This window comes from Thermobia domestica, chromosome 9, assembly GCF_964235325.1.
Source record: "Thermobia domestica chromosome 9, izTheDome1.hap1.1, whole genome shotgun sequence".
In the NCBI taxonomy this organism is placed as follows: Eukaryota; Metazoa; Arthropoda; class Insecta; order Zygentoma; family Lepismatidae; genus Thermobia; species Thermobia domestica.
The window spans coordinates 97,274,073-97,293,992 of NC_137462.1; the positions used below are offsets into that span (position 1 = coordinate 97,274,073).

General features: G+C 37.8%; 1 protein-coding gene across 2 annotated transcripts in view; it reads right to left on the reverse strand.

Annotated features, from left to right (window-relative positions):
- The window catches only part of LOC145694872 (putative fatty acyl-CoA reductase CG5065), a 57,165-nt gene extending 45,509 nt beyond the window's left edge, over positions 1-11,656 (reverse strand). The window contains exons 1-2 of one of the 2 annotated variants that reach the window (XM_081771579.1): positions 11,605-11,656; positions 2,786-3,028 (exon numbers count right to left, since the gene is read on the reverse strand). In XM_081771579.1, the coding sequence (XP_081627705.1) occupies positions 2,786-3,001 (216 nt within the window). In that variant the 5' untranslated portion in view covers positions 3,002-3,028; positions 11,605-11,656. Of the gene's footprint in view, positions 1-2,785; positions 3,029-11,555 lie in introns of both variants that reach the window. The other variant, XM_081771577.1, reaches the window with a different exon arrangement.
- Between the last annotated feature and the right edge of the window lie 8,264 nt (positions 11,657-19,920).

The window sequence follows — 19,920 nt, forward strand, 5'->3', positions numbered from 1 at the left end:
CCATCATCACTTTTTACTTTTCCCGTTGATTTTCAAACTTATGTAGGTGTCCAAGGACTTTTGACTCACCCTGTATATTACTTGTTCACCTATATATCTATGAATAAAAGTTTATTCCTGGCCGTATAAAACAGCAGCAGACGAAAAGAAAATTTGGTATAGACATTTCACAAGCAGATACGATCTACAAAATCAAAACTTGCTTTCAAGTTGGATTTTCTATACGTAATTGTGTCCAAAAGTGAGTAATGGAAAGAAACTTTTGATCTTGGATAGAAAACTTTATTGAAAAATGTAGCCAGCCATATCACTTTGAAATCCTATGAATTCATATTTCTCGAATGATATTTTTAAGGATATTTTTTATTCTGTTATACTTTTCCTGCAAGTTTCATACATAATATTGCGTCTTTGGTTGTAAATAGTAAGTCTTTAAATAAGTAGTAGACGGCTAGGACTTTTATTTGATTTTACGCTAATACAAGATGTAAGATGCTGTTTACGTTTTCTACACCCAAGAAATTAAATTTGATCTAATTTTACATGTCTTTGCCCAAACTAATTTGGTCATCCTATCTAAAGTATTGCGTTAAGTAAGGTAAGTACGTGTTTAGAGGAAAAGTATGTAAATACATGCGAAGTTTTTGCACACATATTGTCTAGACATACGTAGCTTTATAATGATTTCGTTGACGAGTTTAGAAAGCATAACTTATTATGTATTTAACCCTTCTGTCCTTTGGGACCTCAGAGACATTTAATGCAGTATATCTCTTAAATGGACGTATCTAAAAGTATGTTCTTGTACTCTATCCCCAGATTATGTTTATTATATTGAACACAAAATATCGAATGCTGTTGTTTTCCTTCTATGTAAAAAATAATCGTTTGTCACTGGGGTCGTAAAAGACCCTAAGGTAATACCCATGTAATTAATTAATTATTTCTTTTTATGTTGTTTCTTTATACCAAAACAAGCAAAGTTAGTAGTTTGCGTAATGCTCAATAAATGGAGAAATAACTAATACACTGTTCCCGAAAATTATTTCATTATGGCATAATAAAGTAAGTTGGTTATGTAGTAAGAAAAAAGTTGTCTTACATTACGCTACATTCTTTGTGACCTTGTCTATTCTTCCTCTATAATTTGAAGCAATAAATATTTTGTAACCCGTCAAGGTTTTAGAAGAGCTTGTGAATAACAAAAAGGCCAGCTTCAAAGTGCTAAAGCTCGTTACTTCAAGCAGCAAGCATCACATGACTTGATTGTTCTCTGTTGTGGTTGTGCCTGTTTTCTAGTGGTGATGTCGTCAAATATTTCTTGTCTAGTCTGAGTTGGAGTGTAATGCAATGAATTTTATTTTGAAATGTACCTGTAAAAAATTTCTGAACCAAACATCACTAATTACTTATTTTTAATGAGGATCTTAATTATTATTATTATTGCGGTATCCTTAGTTCCACTAGTTATATAACGTCTCTTCTAGGAAAGAAATATCTTTGTTCCGATCAATAATAAATTTCTCTGACTCGTTCCATGACTATAAACGTTCCCTAATTTTGTCTGGTCAGTTACAGGTATCTCGTATTCTGAAGAATACAGTATATGCACTCCTTTTTTACTGTTCCACTAAAGTATAATGAGGGTACCATTTAAAGTTTAAGAACACAATGGTGGTATGTGTGTGCTTTTTAAATTAGTTTAACATTATCCCCAACATATTCAACAATCCTAACTACTTATCCGCCTGTTGCAGAAGTGGTCTTCAGCTAAACATTGGCGTGCAAAATAATGTGGATATAATACCAAAATTAAAAGTAAGCACACGTGTTTATGATCTTGATTATGTTGCAACATCGCGTACTCACGTTCGTTGACCCATATTCATCAAACAGTATCTCACACTATACAACAGCGTTTCCCAACCTTTTTCAACTTGCGGCACACTACGGGTGTAACTTAAATTCTCGCGGCACACTGCGGGTGTAACTTAAATTCTCGCGGCACACTCATAGATTAGTAGTAGTAGTACTAGTAGTAGTAAATAGAAAATACCGTCGTATTTTTTTTCTATGATAACTGACCTCCTTCTCCCAGAGAATAAAGCTCGATCACTGGTTTTCCCCCATCGTAAATCATTATACTTATTTTTCATTCTAATTCAAAAATAGAAAACAATTCCAATGAGATATAGAACTCAGGCTTTTAAAAATAAACTTACTTTTTGAAGACTGTATCCAATCTTTCACTCTAAGATCACTAAATAACAAACGAACAAACATATCACTTGTACTTTTAAAACAGATGGAGGTAATTTGTATGAGTGCTTTGTCGAAAGGGTAGAATGAGATTTTAAAATTTCAAGTTACGAAATAACTTGTAACAGTAAAGAAGCAATAATGGTCATAACAATGATTATAAATACTTTTTTTGAACATTAAAAATGTACAGACAAGTAACACAGTGTGAAACCTATAATTTATTAACATGGTTAATATACGTCACAATTTTTAAATATTAATAAAATTCTGTTTTCGAAATACAGTCTGTGTAGTAGTAATGTATGTATATACATTAATATATTACAATTACAGTATTTTTTTCCATTGTAGATGTTCATAGTAATGTGAAATAAAGATACACATTTTTTCTGTCTTGTAATTTGGTTGCTATATAATTAATAATTTTGTTTTCATTTCCTCGCGGCACACCAGCGGCCCATTCGCGGCACACTGGTGTGCCGCGGCACACCGGTTGGGAAACGCTGCTATACAATATCCTTACCTCTGATTTCAAGAAGTGTTGCAGTCGTTCATTAACTTCTTTGCCCTTGTTTGGCCTTAGAATAACATAAATATTCTCTATTCCTGGGCAACATCGTAACAACTTCTCAACTAAAACTCCTCCAAGGAAACCTAATGCACCAGTTATAAGGATGCTCCTTCCGTTGTAAAAGTTGACTATTTTGCTTCCTTCTTCTTGCGAAAAGGAATTCGTCATTTTGTTTCACAAGCGACAATGGGATAACTAAAACGAAAGAAAGGGAAAATTTTATATCACACTGCAACTCATTCAATAATTATATATATGTGTGTGTGTGTGTGTGTGTGTGTGTAACACTGTAAAGGGAAGAGCTTTGTACATTATTACTCATAAAATATGTTAATTTTTAAAATGAATAAATGAAAACAGTGAAATGCACGAAACTACCCTACAGTGGATCATTAATGAGGAGATTCAGCGCTACACCCATAACAATCATGTAGGTACGTCCTCACTGAAGCATCAGCATGATGCCAACGTGGCATCTCGAGGTATATATGTATATATATATATATATATATATATATATATATATATATATATATATATATATATATATATATATATATATATATATATATATATATATATATTATGAACGAAAATTAAAAATAATGGTACAAATGTTTTAAACATTTCACATATTATTTTTCTATCTTTTATAGGGAAAGTCAACAGAACTCATTCTCTTTCAGGACTCCCACATCGTGAATTTAATACGACTGGAGATAAGTCGAAGATCAGTTGTTGGTGTGGGTATATCCAACATACTACCTGGTTGTGTCAGTTCAGTTACACCGTCAACTTGCGTAAGGACAGCGTCAACATGGGACCTCCACAGAGTATCATAATGGCATGTATTCTGTACGAGTTCAAACTGGGGTCAAACACCACTGCAGCGAGGCGGAAGATATGCCAGGCCTTTGGTGAGGGTGTCATGACTACGCGGACAGTGCGGCATAGTGCAATGGTTTAATAAGCTTAGGGACGGTGACGAAACACTCGAAGACGCACTACGTGCCGGAAGACCAACACTACAAAATCAAGATTTTCAGGCAGTAATTGAGGCGAACAGTGGCCAGACATATGAGGAAGTGGGACTATAATTCAGCGGGGTCCGCGGTGGCTCAGTGGTAGAGCGTTCACCTCTGGTACTTGGGGTCCCGGGTTCGACCCCAGCCCCCGCCAAGTGAACTTTGTGGTGGACAAACATCGTGTGCGTGGGTTTTCTCGGGGTTCTCCCGTTTCCTCCCACTTTATTTATTCCACCATTTCATTCATTACTCATCATCACCGTCACCTTTAGCTTAACCGGCATAACCGTGGGACGTAAAACTCAAAGATTTCATTTCATTTCATATAATTCAGTGGGAGTGGAGAAAACGTTCGGGAGCACTTCCATCAACTTGGGAAGCACCACAAGTTGGGTCAATGGATCCCATATGATTTAACTCCAGACCTGAAAGCAACGCGAACAGACACCTGTGCTTCTTTCCTGTCTACTCAAAGGAATGAGCCATTTCTGCATAGGGTGTTGACATGTGATGAGAGGTGGGTTCTGTACAAAGCTCCACAACGCCGCCATCATTGGTTAGCATCCCATAAACCAGTTTCAAAATAGCCGAAACCAGCACTGAACCAGAAGAAGGTCCTCCTGTGTGTTTTGTGGACTGCTTGCGGCATTGTACATCGGGAACTGCTACCACCTCGTCAGAGCATCAATGCAACCGTGAACTGTCAACAGTTTTGTGAGCAGTGTTCAAGAAAATTTTAAAACTCTGGAGCCAGCACTTCTGAATCGCAAAGTTGTCCTCTTGTTACAGAACAACACTAGGATAAGCCCCAAGTGACTACCATGATCCGAGACACCATTCTACGCCTTTGATGGGAAAACTATTGTATCCGCCATACTCCCGGACATTGGACCGTCCGATTATCACCTGTTCCATTCCTTGCACAGTCACCTTAGAGGACGCCTGTTCAAATCCCTAGTAGAGGTGCAAAATGCACTTGATACTTTCTTCGCTTCACGGCCCACCAAGTTCTACCGCGATGGAATCCATCGTCTTCCAGAACTTTGGCAGAAGGTCGCTCGATGTTGATGGGGAATATTTTTGATCTTCCAGGTACGTCTTAGGTGACATATCGATGTTCGAAGGTGGTGGGCGAAAAAGCGACAGAAGTTTCTTGGTTACCTTTATAAAATAAGTATCACTGTTCAGAGAACTCTGGAGTCGTAACCACTTAAAAGAAAGCTACCAAACGTAGTAGGAGTATATTTGGAAGCATGCTGAAGTTATTGGTGTAGAAAAAAAATAGTTCCAATTTTCGCAACCAGAGGTAATTGTGGGGCTGTAAAATGCCAAGTAAGTGGAGCGTGCGAGCAAAATGACAACTAGTAATGCTATGATAGGGACCTCTCCTGTGGGTTCTCGTGGGAGTGATTACTAATGCTGTTAATACCTCGATTTCAGTGGCAGATTTCCGGTGGGGGCTTTTGGGCGGAAGCACCTCTTTAAAATTCCTGGATATCTTACAACAACGAAGTTCCTATGCTCACAAACTGCAAGCTCCCCGCACAATTCCAGGAAAAGATTAGCTTCAAATCTTGCCTCCTGAGGCTATTTTGATACCGTTTAGTGCCAATTATTGTAAGTGCGGTATGGAAGACAAATGACATTATTGATGTTAAATGAAAGAAAGACAGTAAAGATGTCTCATGTGAAAAGCGTGGCATTAATTTGAAGTCCTTATTAATAACCAGGTGCAGGCACGCAGCCAAGGGGGACCGGATACCCCCTTCGAGACCAGAAATGAAAAAAATATGGAAGGATGAAACAAAATTAAATGATAAAAAGAAGGATCAGCGTTAAAAATAAGAAACAACCTGCAGGAAGCTTTTTGTTGCTCTTTCTTATGAAGAGAGTTGTATTACTTGCAATACATGGTGGTGAGGTGAGCGAGATATCCTGGAAGAGTCAGGGAATTTGAAATTTCTAGAAAAGTTACAGAATTCTCAGAATTTCTGCTAGTAGTCAGGGAGATTTCAGGCTTCCGAAAGCATAGTGCCGTTGAGAAACAGCGTGGACATTTTTTATCATAATTTTTCGTCATCGCATCCTTGCAGAATCAAACATGTTATTTCAAAAACAATTTTCTATTGGTCCTTTAATCTGTCATTTGGAACCGACAGGAGTTGACGGAATAATAAAAACAAAAATTTATATGGAAAAGGAGTTCTATTAGCATTTGATTCAACAGAAAAAAGAACGCAGATATTGTAAAATATTTTACAAGACATTATTGAGTATGTACTTTTTATAATAGTGAATATGTACTTTTCATAATAGTTGGGATCATAATGAAAGAAAGATGGTTATATTTGAATAAACAAAGAAAGGAACGTAAATATTGTAAAATCTTTTTCAATACTTTTTTTTAAATTCTTTTATTACTCGAGATTTCTTCATAGTTTGTTATTAAAATACTTACCAACATATCCTCATTTTATTGTCCTAACAAACCAATATATGTTGATAGTAAAGTAGTTTACATTGATCAAACTCAAGAGCCTTCAAAATTTCATACCAGGCCCCCCCCCCCCCATCCCGTTACGAAATCCTGGCTAAACGAACCAATATATGTTCCAGTAAAATAGTTTAGACTGATCGAGCCCCTGGTGTGACGATCACAGTATTTCATGTCACGGACGCCCCCCCCCCCTTCACGAAATCCTGGCTACGTGCCAGCCCCGTGGTGTAGTGATGTGTTATGGAAGATAATGATGTGGGGTTCTGCCTGAAGGCATATCTTTGACGTGAAGGTCCCTGGGCAAGGTGAACCCATGATGCGTTGCCATTGCTTTATTATGAGATGATGTCCTATGGACGGGACCCAAAGTTTAACATGGGATCCGATCCACGTGTGTCTTCACCGGGAATCAAACCCAGTACCCCTTGATCACAAGGCAAATAGTGTAGGAAGAAAAAGAAGCCAAAATCGGACATTACGCGTAGCGAGATCAGAGCAGTTCACATCTGACACATAGTGGAGCTCGAACCCTTATTACTGAAACACATGGCAGCATGAGCAAGCACCTGCGTTGTAGTGTAGTGCAAGACCGAGTTACGAATGGAGTACCAAGAAAGCAACAACCATGGTGCTGACGTTGCCAGATGGAACCGTTAGTTAAACCTTACTTTACGTTGAACAATAGTGCTTGTGTTATTCGTGAATATTGCAGACAAATGAGGTACGTCGTGGTCCCATTACACCAGGTGCGATAAGAAAATGGTGAGAAAGTTTGAGGAGATCCCATGTTAGGATTGAGACCAGGAAGATGTTGTAAGAGTGTAACACAGGAAACATTCAAATGTTGCTACTGCCGTCGTGGAGAAATCCGTGAGTAACAATAGCGTGGTAAATGCGAAGGAAATGTCAAAACATCTGGATATACCGTATTCAATTTTGTAGAAAATTCTGGCAAAGTGCTGCATTGGTATCCTTACTTACAAGCTAACAATGAAACATCAATTGCGTCTCGCAGATGCCAATGCTCGTATGCCGTTTCCATTAACATTTCGTGCACGCATGGAAGTGGAAAATGCTTGGCCGTTGCAATATTCTATGGAGTGATAAGGCTTACTTTTACTTTCACCTTACTGTGAACGCTCACAACTGCCGCATATGGGCCAGCGAAAACCCATATTAAATACACGAAGTGCCCTTGCACCCCCCAGAAGTTACTGTGTGGTGTGGGTTTACAGCCAAGTTCATACTCGGACCGTACTTCTTTGAGGACGATGGTCCAAATGAGCCAGTCATAAGGTCCACCACTTCGCAGAGATATGCCAACATGCTAACCACATTTGTTATTCCACAGTTGCAGCAACGCAGGTGTATCGAATAAACTGCTTTCATGCAAGACAGAGCGACATCACATGTGGTCTGTAACGTTCAGTACATTCTTCGCGAACACTTCATAGAAGACCGAATTCTTATTCGTTGCTTTGCATTTCTATGGCCGGCACGATCACCCGACTTAACTATGTGAATGTTGGTTGTGGGGGTACCGAAAAAGTGTAGTGTACCAGGGACACTTTCCGACTCTGAACATGTTGGGTCAGAACATTATTCAGCATGTCCAGGCTATTACTACAGATCAACTGCGTTCTGCAATTGACCATGCAGTCGCTCGAATTCTCTTCATGGAACATCAGGATGGAGCTCACACTGAACAGTACTCTATACTTCACTCTGTAAATGCAGATTAAGGCGTGTTTATATTGTGCTGTGACATTATTTGCTCAGTAAAGTGCTTTCCTCCCAATTCAAGCTTTTGACTTCCATTTTGCTTACGTTTTCCTTCTTACCCCGCCGCCAAACCACAGGCAGTGTTGGTAATATTTTTGGAGAAGTTTCTCGATAAGGGACTTTGTTTTTCGAAATCCTGGACTTTGGGGGGACATCACCATTTATGAGCGTAAGAAAGATAAGAGTAAGAAAGATAAGAGATAGAAAGATAAACTTCGGCCTTTGTGTTTTAAGACATGCCGAAGTTTAAGGGGAGCCCAAGTCTGCCAATGCCTGCATAGAGCAACAATCCCCAAGACTCACAGGAGAGGTCATTACAGCCTTTCATAGCATTCATTGCCACTCACTAGTGTATTTTTGCTTCCACGCTGCACTTACTTGGCATTGTACAGGACCACAAATACCTCTGGTGGCCTGGAATAATTTTGTTTTCTACACCAATCACTACTGCATGTTTTCAAATATTATCCTTCAAAATTTGGTTGCATTCTGTCAAGTGGTTACGTCTCCTGAGTTCTCTGAACAGCAATACTTATTTTATGATAGCCTGATATCAGCCCCGTACTCAGGGGGGCCTAGGGGTCCGCCCCCCTTAAATTTTTGCTGGCCACCCATAACATTTCCACTGTAGGCTTGCAAATGAACTATAATACGGTAATGAAGAATAATATGGATGGATCGGGCTCCCCTAAATTCAGCCGCCACCCGCTACATTTTTGGACTGGCTACCGGCTTGTCTGATATAAGTAATAATAGCCTACAACTTTTTACCGCATCCACACAATTTATAAAAGTTTGTTACTTATTTATGTGGTATTAGTTAACAATATAAGATATTATGCAAAGTCGTTCTGACGCGTGATTAGTACCATACTAACAGAGACTTAACACATGTTTCCTGTAGTAGTCAGACATGACGCTAATCACACGTCAAAACGATTCTCCTATAGTCTCTAGTATTTGCAAAGTAAGATAAAACGCTTCAAAGAATAAGAAATTGTAAATTTGTTGATGATGTGGTTTATATTGAGACGATTGGTTTTTAAAGAGGTTTCTTTTTCGGTCAACTATGGTCCTCAACCAAATAAACCGTACACTAATGGCAACAGTTGCTCTAACTTTTAAGATTAATTTAATCGTCATATCTGAAGTAAAAATGGAACTGAAAAGGTACGGGGACCCTTGACGTTACGCCATCCCCGTGCCTATCTTTGCCCATTGTAATTTTATTAGGAAGTGGGGGACGCCATAGATATTTTTTTGGAAATGGGGTAATGGCGTACCCGCGAGTTTCCCCTCACTTTTACACTTGGATGTGGTGACGATTATACTAACGGCAAAAGATGTTGAGAAGAGTAGTTTTAAATTAAACAAGAACTGGACTGGAAGATGGTTTCAGGATATGTACGGTATGATATCTGACAATAATGGATCAAATTGAAAATGTTTCAAACTAGAAACGGAAAATAAAAGGTACCGGTTTACAATCTGGGACCACAGAATTCGAAAATTTACAGAAAGAATTTGCCTATATTTTTATTTCTAAAAAGAATAATATATAAATATTCAAAATATATGAAGATCGTACCTCTCACGTGTGTAAAAATGTAATGCAAAGTAGATGCTCCTAACAACGTATTTCTGCATAAGGAAGCCATTATGAACTGTAGTATGTGAGAGTAGCAATGATGCGTAAGTTATAATTTGTACTATTTTCGTTTACGTATATAGTCATCGTCAACAGTATGCTTGTCCCCACGGTTATATCCACCTGTGGGGCCAACAGCTTCGCCCTGCTCTTACGCAATAAAAATACAATTCTTACTTTTATTAGCTACCGTACCTAGCACAGGTTGGTTCGTGCTTTTTCCACTGTCGTTTTTGTAGCATATGTCTGCACGTTATATTTATATCGACTAATAGTTAGGCTCTCCTAAAGTGAATTTGCACCCAGGAATGCAACTCCGCCCATTTAAAAATACTAAGATTATGTTTCCTGAAGAAAAAAGTAAGTATATCATTAATTCATGTATGATCTCGGCAGGGGCGGATCCAGGGGGCGATCGGGGCGCTCGCCCCCCCAGAAGAGGAAACTTTCTTATTTTATATATATGAATAAAATCCATCCCAAAGTTTGGAGCCCTTAAAAGTAGCAGTATGATAACCCCCGCCCTCCCCCAGAAGCCGGTCCTGGATCCGCCCCTGGATCTCGGATTTCAACCCGCACCAAGTAAAATTTTGCATCCATTTATATATCACCCAATTGACAGTACTCGAACATTATTTTTCATACCTGACCCAGTGCATATAATTAAATATGTTTGCATTGATTAGGTTACTTAAAACTATTAGCCTTAATTTTCTATTGAACAATGACCGGTGCAGATTTACTGTACGGATGCACACCTTAGTAAAATTTACAGAACAATTTTGTAATAATATTTACCAGACCTGTGTGTAAATAATTTATATACATTGTATTCTTACCTTGGAGATATGTATCTACGTAGAAATACATTAATGAAATTCTAACTTATTAAGCACGGATTCGCCTATAAGGCAGCCATTAACAAGAGTAAACAAAATGAGGTGAAGTATCTAAATTCAGTGCTCTAACTCTTGACACGCAACCATAGAAATATCCGAGAGTAAAGAGATCCAGATATTACGGTAGTGAAGTTTGCTTTATATCGCTTTGGAACATAAATGTTTAAGCAATGGAAATATATCAGGATATTACCTATAACATCTTTAGCAATGTACAAATACATAATCGAACACGTACGTTGTTTTTATGCTTATACAATGTTTTACGCCAACGCTGTCCTTGTTTATGCGTATACCCACCGTCGGTAACGCGCCTGCTTTCTATGGTCGTACCCCTCGCTACCACTCGGATTTCCGTGCTTTGCTTCTACCCTGACTGAGTTGGATAGCAGTGATACTTTGGTAACTCTTTACTTTGGGCAAGGCAGTGATATACTGTCAGTACATATTATTGCCAAGCGAGCGTCAGCGAGTGAAGGCGGATTAGAGCCCCGCAGGGCACGTTGTTTTATGTCTTTCCTTCTTGGGAACTGTAAATATAATTGCGGGAACCGGTTCAGATTCGTTGCTTATTGTCACTGCCTTGCCCAAAGTAAAGACTTGCCGATACTTTTAAACTGCCACCTAACAAAAATTGTTTTGTATCTTTTGCAAAATAATTCTTATTGTGTACGTACACCAAAGCCCTCCTAAAGTAAATCTACGTACAAGAATGCAAGTACATAATCCAAAAGTGATTGTTTAAGGTACAGAGTCGATTTACTGAACTGAAGTATATAAGCAATGAATATATGTACGGATCCTTACAATAAATCTGCACCCAACAGTTTTACTTATGGTCAACTTTATTATAACCTCTATAGAATACTACCATGCTATATAACTAGACTATTCATATTATTTGTTCCATTAAAATATACCATTACATATTTGAAAACTAGACAACAATGTTTACACACAAATAAAATTTTCTTCTTCTTTCAAGATTTAATTTCATGTGGTATGTTACAAAATAGCAGTCTTTACCCAACTTTCAACAGTTTCCAGAGATAATATTGTTTTCATAGCTCGGTTGAAGTATTTAGAGGAGTAGCATGAATATTAAAAACAATTTCTTCTAATTCCAGAGGATTAGCTATACACATAGGTAAAAAGCATCAGGTTATAAATGGGGACGAAGATTGTTGTCATATCTATAATAATAGCTATCCTGATTATAAAACTAAAAGAACTAACACCTCTAACCGCAGGCCGATCGCCCCCCAGAAGAGGAATCTTTCTTATTTTATATATATAAATCAAACCCATCCAAAAGTTTGGAACCCTTAAAAGTAGCAGTATGACAACCCCCCCCTCCCCAGAAGTCGGTCCTGGATCCGCCCCTGACAGGATTTGACGTTGTCTAACTTGGGAAAATATTAATATCGTTAAGATCCTCAACACATATTTTAAGACGTGTCCCTCGAGGTGCTCGAGCTGCAGTTGCTGATGCACTTGCCGATGTGTTACTTCAAGTAACTATTTCAAATGACGAAACAGATTGGATCAACATGTTTCTATTTCCATTAGTTGCACTAACTGCTCCCAAAGGATCTGAAAATGTAAAAACCCTTACCTTGTGGGTAAAACAAAGAGTTCGTCTTTGGTGTGATATAGGTATTGACGCCTTAACCTGGCATCCAACACGGATCAGGAAATCTCTTCCAAAACAGAATGTTTCCAATCTTAAGATTGTAGAAAACAAACTTGCAGATGGTGACATCCGTGGAGCAGTCCGTCTACTAATGTCAGATGATATTGTTGCAGCCCCCGACATTTCTGTGTTTGAGACGCTATTGGAGAAGCATCCAACCCACCCTGGTGAATTTACTTTACCGAATCTTCCAGATGGCCCAAAAAACTGTCAAGGAGTTTCGATTAATGAAGTTAAGGTAGCTGTTAATTCCTTTCCATCTGGTAGCGCGGGAGGTCTCGATGGTCTTCGCTTTTCGATTCTCAAAGATCTCCTATCCTGTCAAGTACTTGAAGCTCGTAAAATCATTATGCGATCTGTTCAATTTAATTATTTCAGGAAAAGTTCCCTTGGAAGTTCGGCCATTGTTTTTCGCAGCCAAACTTACTGCTCTAAAAAAGAAATCTGGTGGAATTAGACCTATTGCCGTTGGTAATGTCTGGCGCAGAATATCATCAAAAATTATATGCTTCAGAACACGGGAGCATTTCAAGAACTTTTTGTCTCTCCATCAACTTGGTGTTTGTGATCCCAACGGAGCCGAAGCAACTGTACATGCAACCCGGGTTAATTTTTCCTCCATTCACAATACTCCTAAGGCTATCTTGAACCTGGATTTTCGCAACGCATTTAACGAGCTTCGCCGGGACTCCATGCTCACTACAGTGTTGAAGGAATTTCCTTCAATCTATCCATATGTTTACCAATGTTACGCTCAATCCAGTGATCTATTCTTAGGTGAAGACACTATTTCATCTCAGAGAGGAGTACAACAAGGCGATCCCCTGGGCCCAGCACTTTTTGCTATAACCATTCATTCCTCAGTGAAATCAATCAACACTGAATTAAACATCTGGTATTTGGATGATGGAACTATCGCTGATGAACCTGAAGTAGTTCTTTCAACTCTAGCACAAATAAATGAGAAGGCATCTGCACTTGGCCTATATTTGAATTTTTCAAAGTGTGAAGTTGGTTTTCTTGGGTCAGACGAAGCCGAAGTTGGTTTTCTTGGGTCAGACCTATTATTTAAAAAATTTGACGAAACTGCCCCAGGAATACGTCTCCTAACTAACCAGGATGCTTGTCTTCTAGGCGCCGCTCTTACAAAGGAAGCTTTTACCAATGTCCTGTTAAGCAAAATATCGAAGTTAGAATTTTTTTGTTTCGACTCGCCTCGATTTCTGTCCATGCAGCTTTCTATCTTCTGCGTGCCTCTTTGTCGATCCCTCGTTTAAACTACTTCTTACGATGCTTTTCATCTTGGAATCAGACTCCACTTCTGGAGAAAAATGATCATATCCTTAATATGGGTCTGGAGGCAATTTTAAACTGCTCCTTAAGCGACGAATGTTGGATTCAACCATCCTTACCTGTGAGATTAGGGGTTTTGGTATTCGGCGATCCGTGGATATGGCGATTCCTTCCTTTTTAGCGTCCTACCACGGATCTCTTCGTTTAGTCGAGGCTCTTCTTCCACAAGGTTACCACCTAGACCCAGATGGCACAGTTCAAGAAGGCTCTACCAAATTGAAAAATTTAACAGATACAGGCCTTCCAGAAATTAACAAAAGAGATTCTCAGGCATCTTGGTACACACCAATTGCAGCGAATTTTCATGAACTTCTCTTACAGTCAGTTATTGCTCCAGATGATAAAGCCAGGATTCGTGCTGCCTCATCCCTACATGGATGCATGGTTAAATGCAATACCCTCCCCATCATTAGGTCTTCATACGACTAATGAGGCATTTCGAATCTCTGTCGCCTTAAGATTAGGTGCAGATATTTATGAGCCACATCGCTGTCCAGCTTGCGGGGATCAAGTTAACCAACGTGGCCAGCATGGCCCTTCATGCATGAAGAGCATGGGTAGACACGCTAGACACTCCTCTGTGAATGATATCATTTTACGAGTCCTTACCACAGCTGGAATTCCTTCCATATGTGAACCTTCAGGATGTTGTCGTTCAGATGGTAAATGACCTGATGGCATGACATTAGTTCCTTGGTTGAAAGGCAAATCACTAGTATGGGACTTTACGTGTTCAGATACATTTGCCCATTCAAGTCTCCCTTTAGCTGTTATGAATGCTGGAGCTGTTGCTAGTCGTAGAGAAGTAGTAAAGCAAAGGAAATATAACAACCTCCTTGATAAATTTATTTTTGCTCCAATTGCCATCGAGACTAGTGGTGCTTAGGGATCTGCAAGCCTTGATTTTATTAGAGAAGTAGGCAGACGCATTTCTATCGTTACTGGAGATATTTGCTCATCTTTCCTAATTCAACGCATATCTATTGCTATCTAAAGTGGCAACGTGTCGTCGGTTCTTGGCACCTTACCACATGGGAAAGAACTAGATGAGGTGTTCCTTCTCTAACACAAAGGACAACACTGAACATTTATACAACTGGACGACATGCTATACAAATAAGGTGTAATATCATTGGATGGCGTAGAAAAACAGACAGTAACACTAGATATGATGCCGTTGGTAGGTGGTTTTCTACCCTTCCTTTGGTTCGGCTATCAAATATATTTCCTGTTGACTTAATTATTTTTTCGCAATTATTTCATATTTTTTTAATGCAATTGTTACAATTTTATTCAAATTATTATATTTTTCTGTTAGCAATTATTGTTCCATTCCTCATTTATGCCTGTTGTTATTTTATTTGAATATCGAATAATTTTGAATTGTAATAAAAATATATAAAATACACTTACTATTTATTCTAAAATGTATTAAGCATTTAACATGAAAATATTTCAGAAAATATTCAGGACTTCTCACCGAAGAAATTATCTTTCTTCACGACAACGCGCTCCGACATACAGCTGAGGCATCATCAACCACCCTCTCTAGAGCTCGGACCTCGCTCCAAGCAAATTTTACCTGTTCCCGCACTTGAAGGAGCACCTAGCAGACCGTCGCTTCGCTTCAAACGAGGAGGTGAAATACTTCCTGACAACGAGCTTGAATAGGTACGTAAGGACAGGATTTTTACCAGGAGGGAATCTTCAAACTCAACCCACGATGCGAGAAGAAGTACCGGTACCTCAACCGATATGGAGACTATGTCGAAAAATAACCTAGTATATGTACTATCTGTTTGCTGTGCTGGTTGTATGAAATATACATGTTTCACTGCAGGCTTTGTAACCTTACTTTCTGATCACCCTTCGTACACATACAAAAGAATATCAGCCACCCGCCACCTACGGCGCTAAAGTACTCGCGTCGAGTCGTGAAGCTTGACCTAGATCTACCTATTTCACCACCAAATAGAACGCGAGGGTCGTCAACCCCTACCCATCAAATTTTGTCAGTGTCTTCTCTCGCGCTACACGGAAAACATCTCCCGAGAGTACAGTGCTGTCGGATTGGCGTTAAGTTCCGTTTTGTTAATTCTTTTTCGTTGCGTTATATTTTCGTTGTTACTATTTGTGCTATTGTTACTATTTTAGAATAGTTGTTACAGTAGTTATTGTTATGCAGTGTTATTTTTGGTAATATTTAAATGCTTATTTTATATACTCGTTTACTATGCCTTTAAAGTTTGGCAACATAGTTGGTGAATATCAGCTGTTTGGCGTTTCGCCAAGTGTGCGCTCGGGAAGCGGCTCCACGAATTGTACCGAAGTTTTCCGATGTGTTGGAGGTCAAGCAAAATATTGCCATGATTAGTTTAGAGTAGAACCCAAGCTTCACGACTCGGCGCGAGTACTATAGTTGTAGGTAACCACAAATTGCGACTCGTTTGGAAAACTGGTCTCACGAAGAAGTCCGCTCAGTTATGCGATTTCTGTGGGCTAAACATGTAAACACGGGTGAAATTGACTTAAGACAAACGAATTATTGTTACCTGGTAGAAAGCCTATCAATTCATATCCATTTAGACCAAGTTTCATTTGGCAGATTATCCGGGACTCCCTACGTTCCTTTGGGGAATCCCTTGCGCGTGCACGGTAGGATTGTGAAACAAGCAAAATTCAATAGAGCAGGTATGACTTCTTCAGTGAATTTTTTACCCGCCCTCTTTATGTTGGATAGTTTCCGAACTATTGGCGTCCGAAAGTAATTTTCCCACGCTTTCGGCACCTTGTAGATCTGAAACTATGTCCGATAGCAGAAAGTTGAAGAGAACTTTTTTTCTTGTCTCAGTGGTAGGAGTCACCTCCCAAGAGTTGTAACACTTATTTTGCAACACGCGATATATATATATATATATATATATATATATATATATATATATATATATATATATATATATATATATATATATATATATATATATATATATATATGGGAAATATCTTTTGATTATAATATATAGATTTGGAAAGAATTTGTTGGAGCGTTATCATTTTTCTCATTCAAAACTTCCTAGTAATAATCAATGAATTGAATGCTGTAAAATTGAAAGTATACCAATTTCTTTGCAAATAGTTGCATTTTTTAGTTTTTTTTTTTTGGGGGGGGGGATGTCTAGAAGATATTACAATCCGGATCAAACCTCCTGACGTTTAAAGCGTATCCTCCTTTTCACGACATCCAATGCAAGTTGGGCGACGTTGTCTAATAGTTTTGTTCCTGGATTAGATGAAAGCAGTATCAAAGGTATCTCCTCATGTTATATGTCACTATAGCATTAATAAATTTTTGTAAGAACAAATTTGTTTTTGAATATCTTAATTTTTGGCGTTAATGTTTCACGTTATGCTTGCACACGAAATGAAACAAAATCCGACAACGTTGCACCTGCACACCATTGGCCCTCGACAAACGTCAAAAGGTTTGAGCCGAACTTTAGTATAATATCGATCAATTTTCAAATTCGTTAATACTTGACAAAAAAACGACTTTCTTAAACGGAATAAATGTGGGAATGTGCTATATAGTTATGCCCTGCCGGCTAAGGACGGCTTAGGTATTCTAAATTTTAGTTGGATATCTTAACACGCGTTACAGCGCGCAGTGCAATTTGGAGTCTTTCATAGGTTATGTTGAAATATTAAATTCTTTTCACGTATGTTACTTATTAGGTTTTGGCAGCTAATTAAATAATAGTCTCAGTAGATAGTGTTGATAAACTTTTCCCTTTCTTAATATTGAGTTTGATAATATATTGTTTGCTTCTAGTGTTCCAGACAAAACTTCCAGTGCTTATAAATCATATGCGGTTGCAGGTAAGATTCTTAAAGAATAAGGCAGAAAAATGTCAAGACAATGGAATAGGTCGCTCGTACTTGAAAATATTGGGGGGAAGCATCCCCCTCGTACCCCCTGCCAGAGACGCCCATGTCTCCAACAGTTTGTGATTTATAAGTCATGGTCGTTTGGACGATTTGTCTGAAACACTGGTTATAAGAACTTATATCACCTACTCAGTGACTACGGAGGAGATATGTTTCTGGGTTTTAACCCCTCCTTGAGAAGATATTATCCAAAAATAAGCATTTACCATATTAAGGACACGTATGCAAACTCCCGAAATTACATGTACTTGGGAGTTTGAATTCCCCAACCATCCTCTTCTCAAGGACACAGTGTATAAGTGTTTTGAATTCTCCAGTTAAGAACAAGAAATATGCGGATGGAAAGTAGGGATGGCCAATTCCGGAAATTTTGGTTTCTAAAATCCGTAAAGTAAAAGCGGGAAAATTCCGGAATTCAGAAAATTTCGGAATTCAGAAAAATTCAAGATTTCTTTAAAAATTCCGGAATTCAAAAGATCTGGATTTCGGAAAAATTCCAGAATTTTCCCAAACTCGGAATTTTTTCTGAAATAAGGAATATTCTAAATTCCGGATTTTTTTAATTCCAGATTTTTTCTGAATTCCGAATTTTTTCCGAAATTCGGAAAGTGAAATTTCCGATTATGGAAAATAAATTTTCCGGAATCCATAACCCGGAAAATATTGGCCATCCCTAATGGAAATTGTATTTACCTTTCATGATGTGATTACTCGGGTAATTTGTTTTATAGTGCGTTATATAAAAATAACTACAATATAAACTTATATTAGATATATTCTACGTCGAGGTTATTTCCTTACGAATCGAAACTATGAATATAGCAAAATTTAAATTACATGTATTTTCATTTGGGTTCTTTTTTTATAATTTCTCTTAAGGGGGGAGACTACTAAATATTTTTCAAGAGCTAACGATTTTTCTTTTGCCCGTTCTTCATAAGTGAAAAGATAATGAAATGTAACTTATTTCAGTAATATATATTGCTATTCTACTCCCGAAAATATGAATCGGGAGAATTTTCAGTGTTGCTATCCATACAAATTACAGTGTGACCAGAATTTGAATTATCCAAAAATCTAGATTAATGCAGCGACTAGAAAAATAACCTGAACGGTAATTAATGACTTATCATATTGTCTTTGTTTTTTGTTAACTACTTTTAAAATAATATTTGTATTTATTTTGTAATAACTTATTTATTTAGTAATAACTTTACGTAAGTTTTTACAAAATAAATACAAATATTATTTAAAAAGTAGTTACCAAGGAACCAAGACAACATGATAAGTCATCAATTACCGTTGAGTTCATTTTTCTAGCCGCTGCCTTAACCTAGATTTTTGGGTAATTCAAATTCTGGTCACATCGTAATATCTATAGATGGCTACACTGAAAATTATTCCAATTCGTATTTTCGCATGTAGAATAATTTTTAGTAGCCTGCCCCCTTAACTTAAATACATGGAATTAATAATACAAGAAATCAATAAATAATAAAAGAAGATAAAGTATGATATAAGAAGTTAAAGCTATGTAAGTCTCGCTCAAACGATTGTAAGTTAAACCAGGGCGCTAAATTTCAAAGTCAGACGCACTTGCTAATACAAAGATTAGGGTCGCCAGTATTTCTCACGTACAAATTATGAGAGGTCTCCTTCCTCCTTCTCAATTAGATTCAGGATTGGATTTTACAATTCATATCAGTGACAATTATTTTCTCACTCAGTCACAATTATTTTCATGCGAAACAGAAACTGCGCAGCCCTGTGAGTTTGCGCAGAAACCATTGCTACTGAATACTGGTCGCCAGCTCTAAATTTCTCGTCGCCGATGGCGACCTGGCGACCAGAAATTTTGTGCCCTGAGTTAAACTAACAATTTTTTAAAAAAGATTAGTTTTTGATTTTATAAATACAAGTATTAATGTTTAATAACTCCAGACTACAGAATAATAAAAAAAGATATTTAATTAATTAGTGATTACACAGCTAAAGTTACTACGTACAGAGACCTCCAAACTATTAGTCTTGTAACATGTTTTTTACAAGTTGTAAAATATCATGAAGATAAAATTACTACAATAATAGTAGGAGTCATTTCTAAATCCTAATAATGATATCAATACTGTCTGATAATTTATGGTACATACAACATAAAATATTTCGTTTTGAAAAGTTTTACAATAGTATTACAAGACTAATAGGTTTTGAGAAACAAGGTCCTCCAGAATTTGCTACTTCGTTC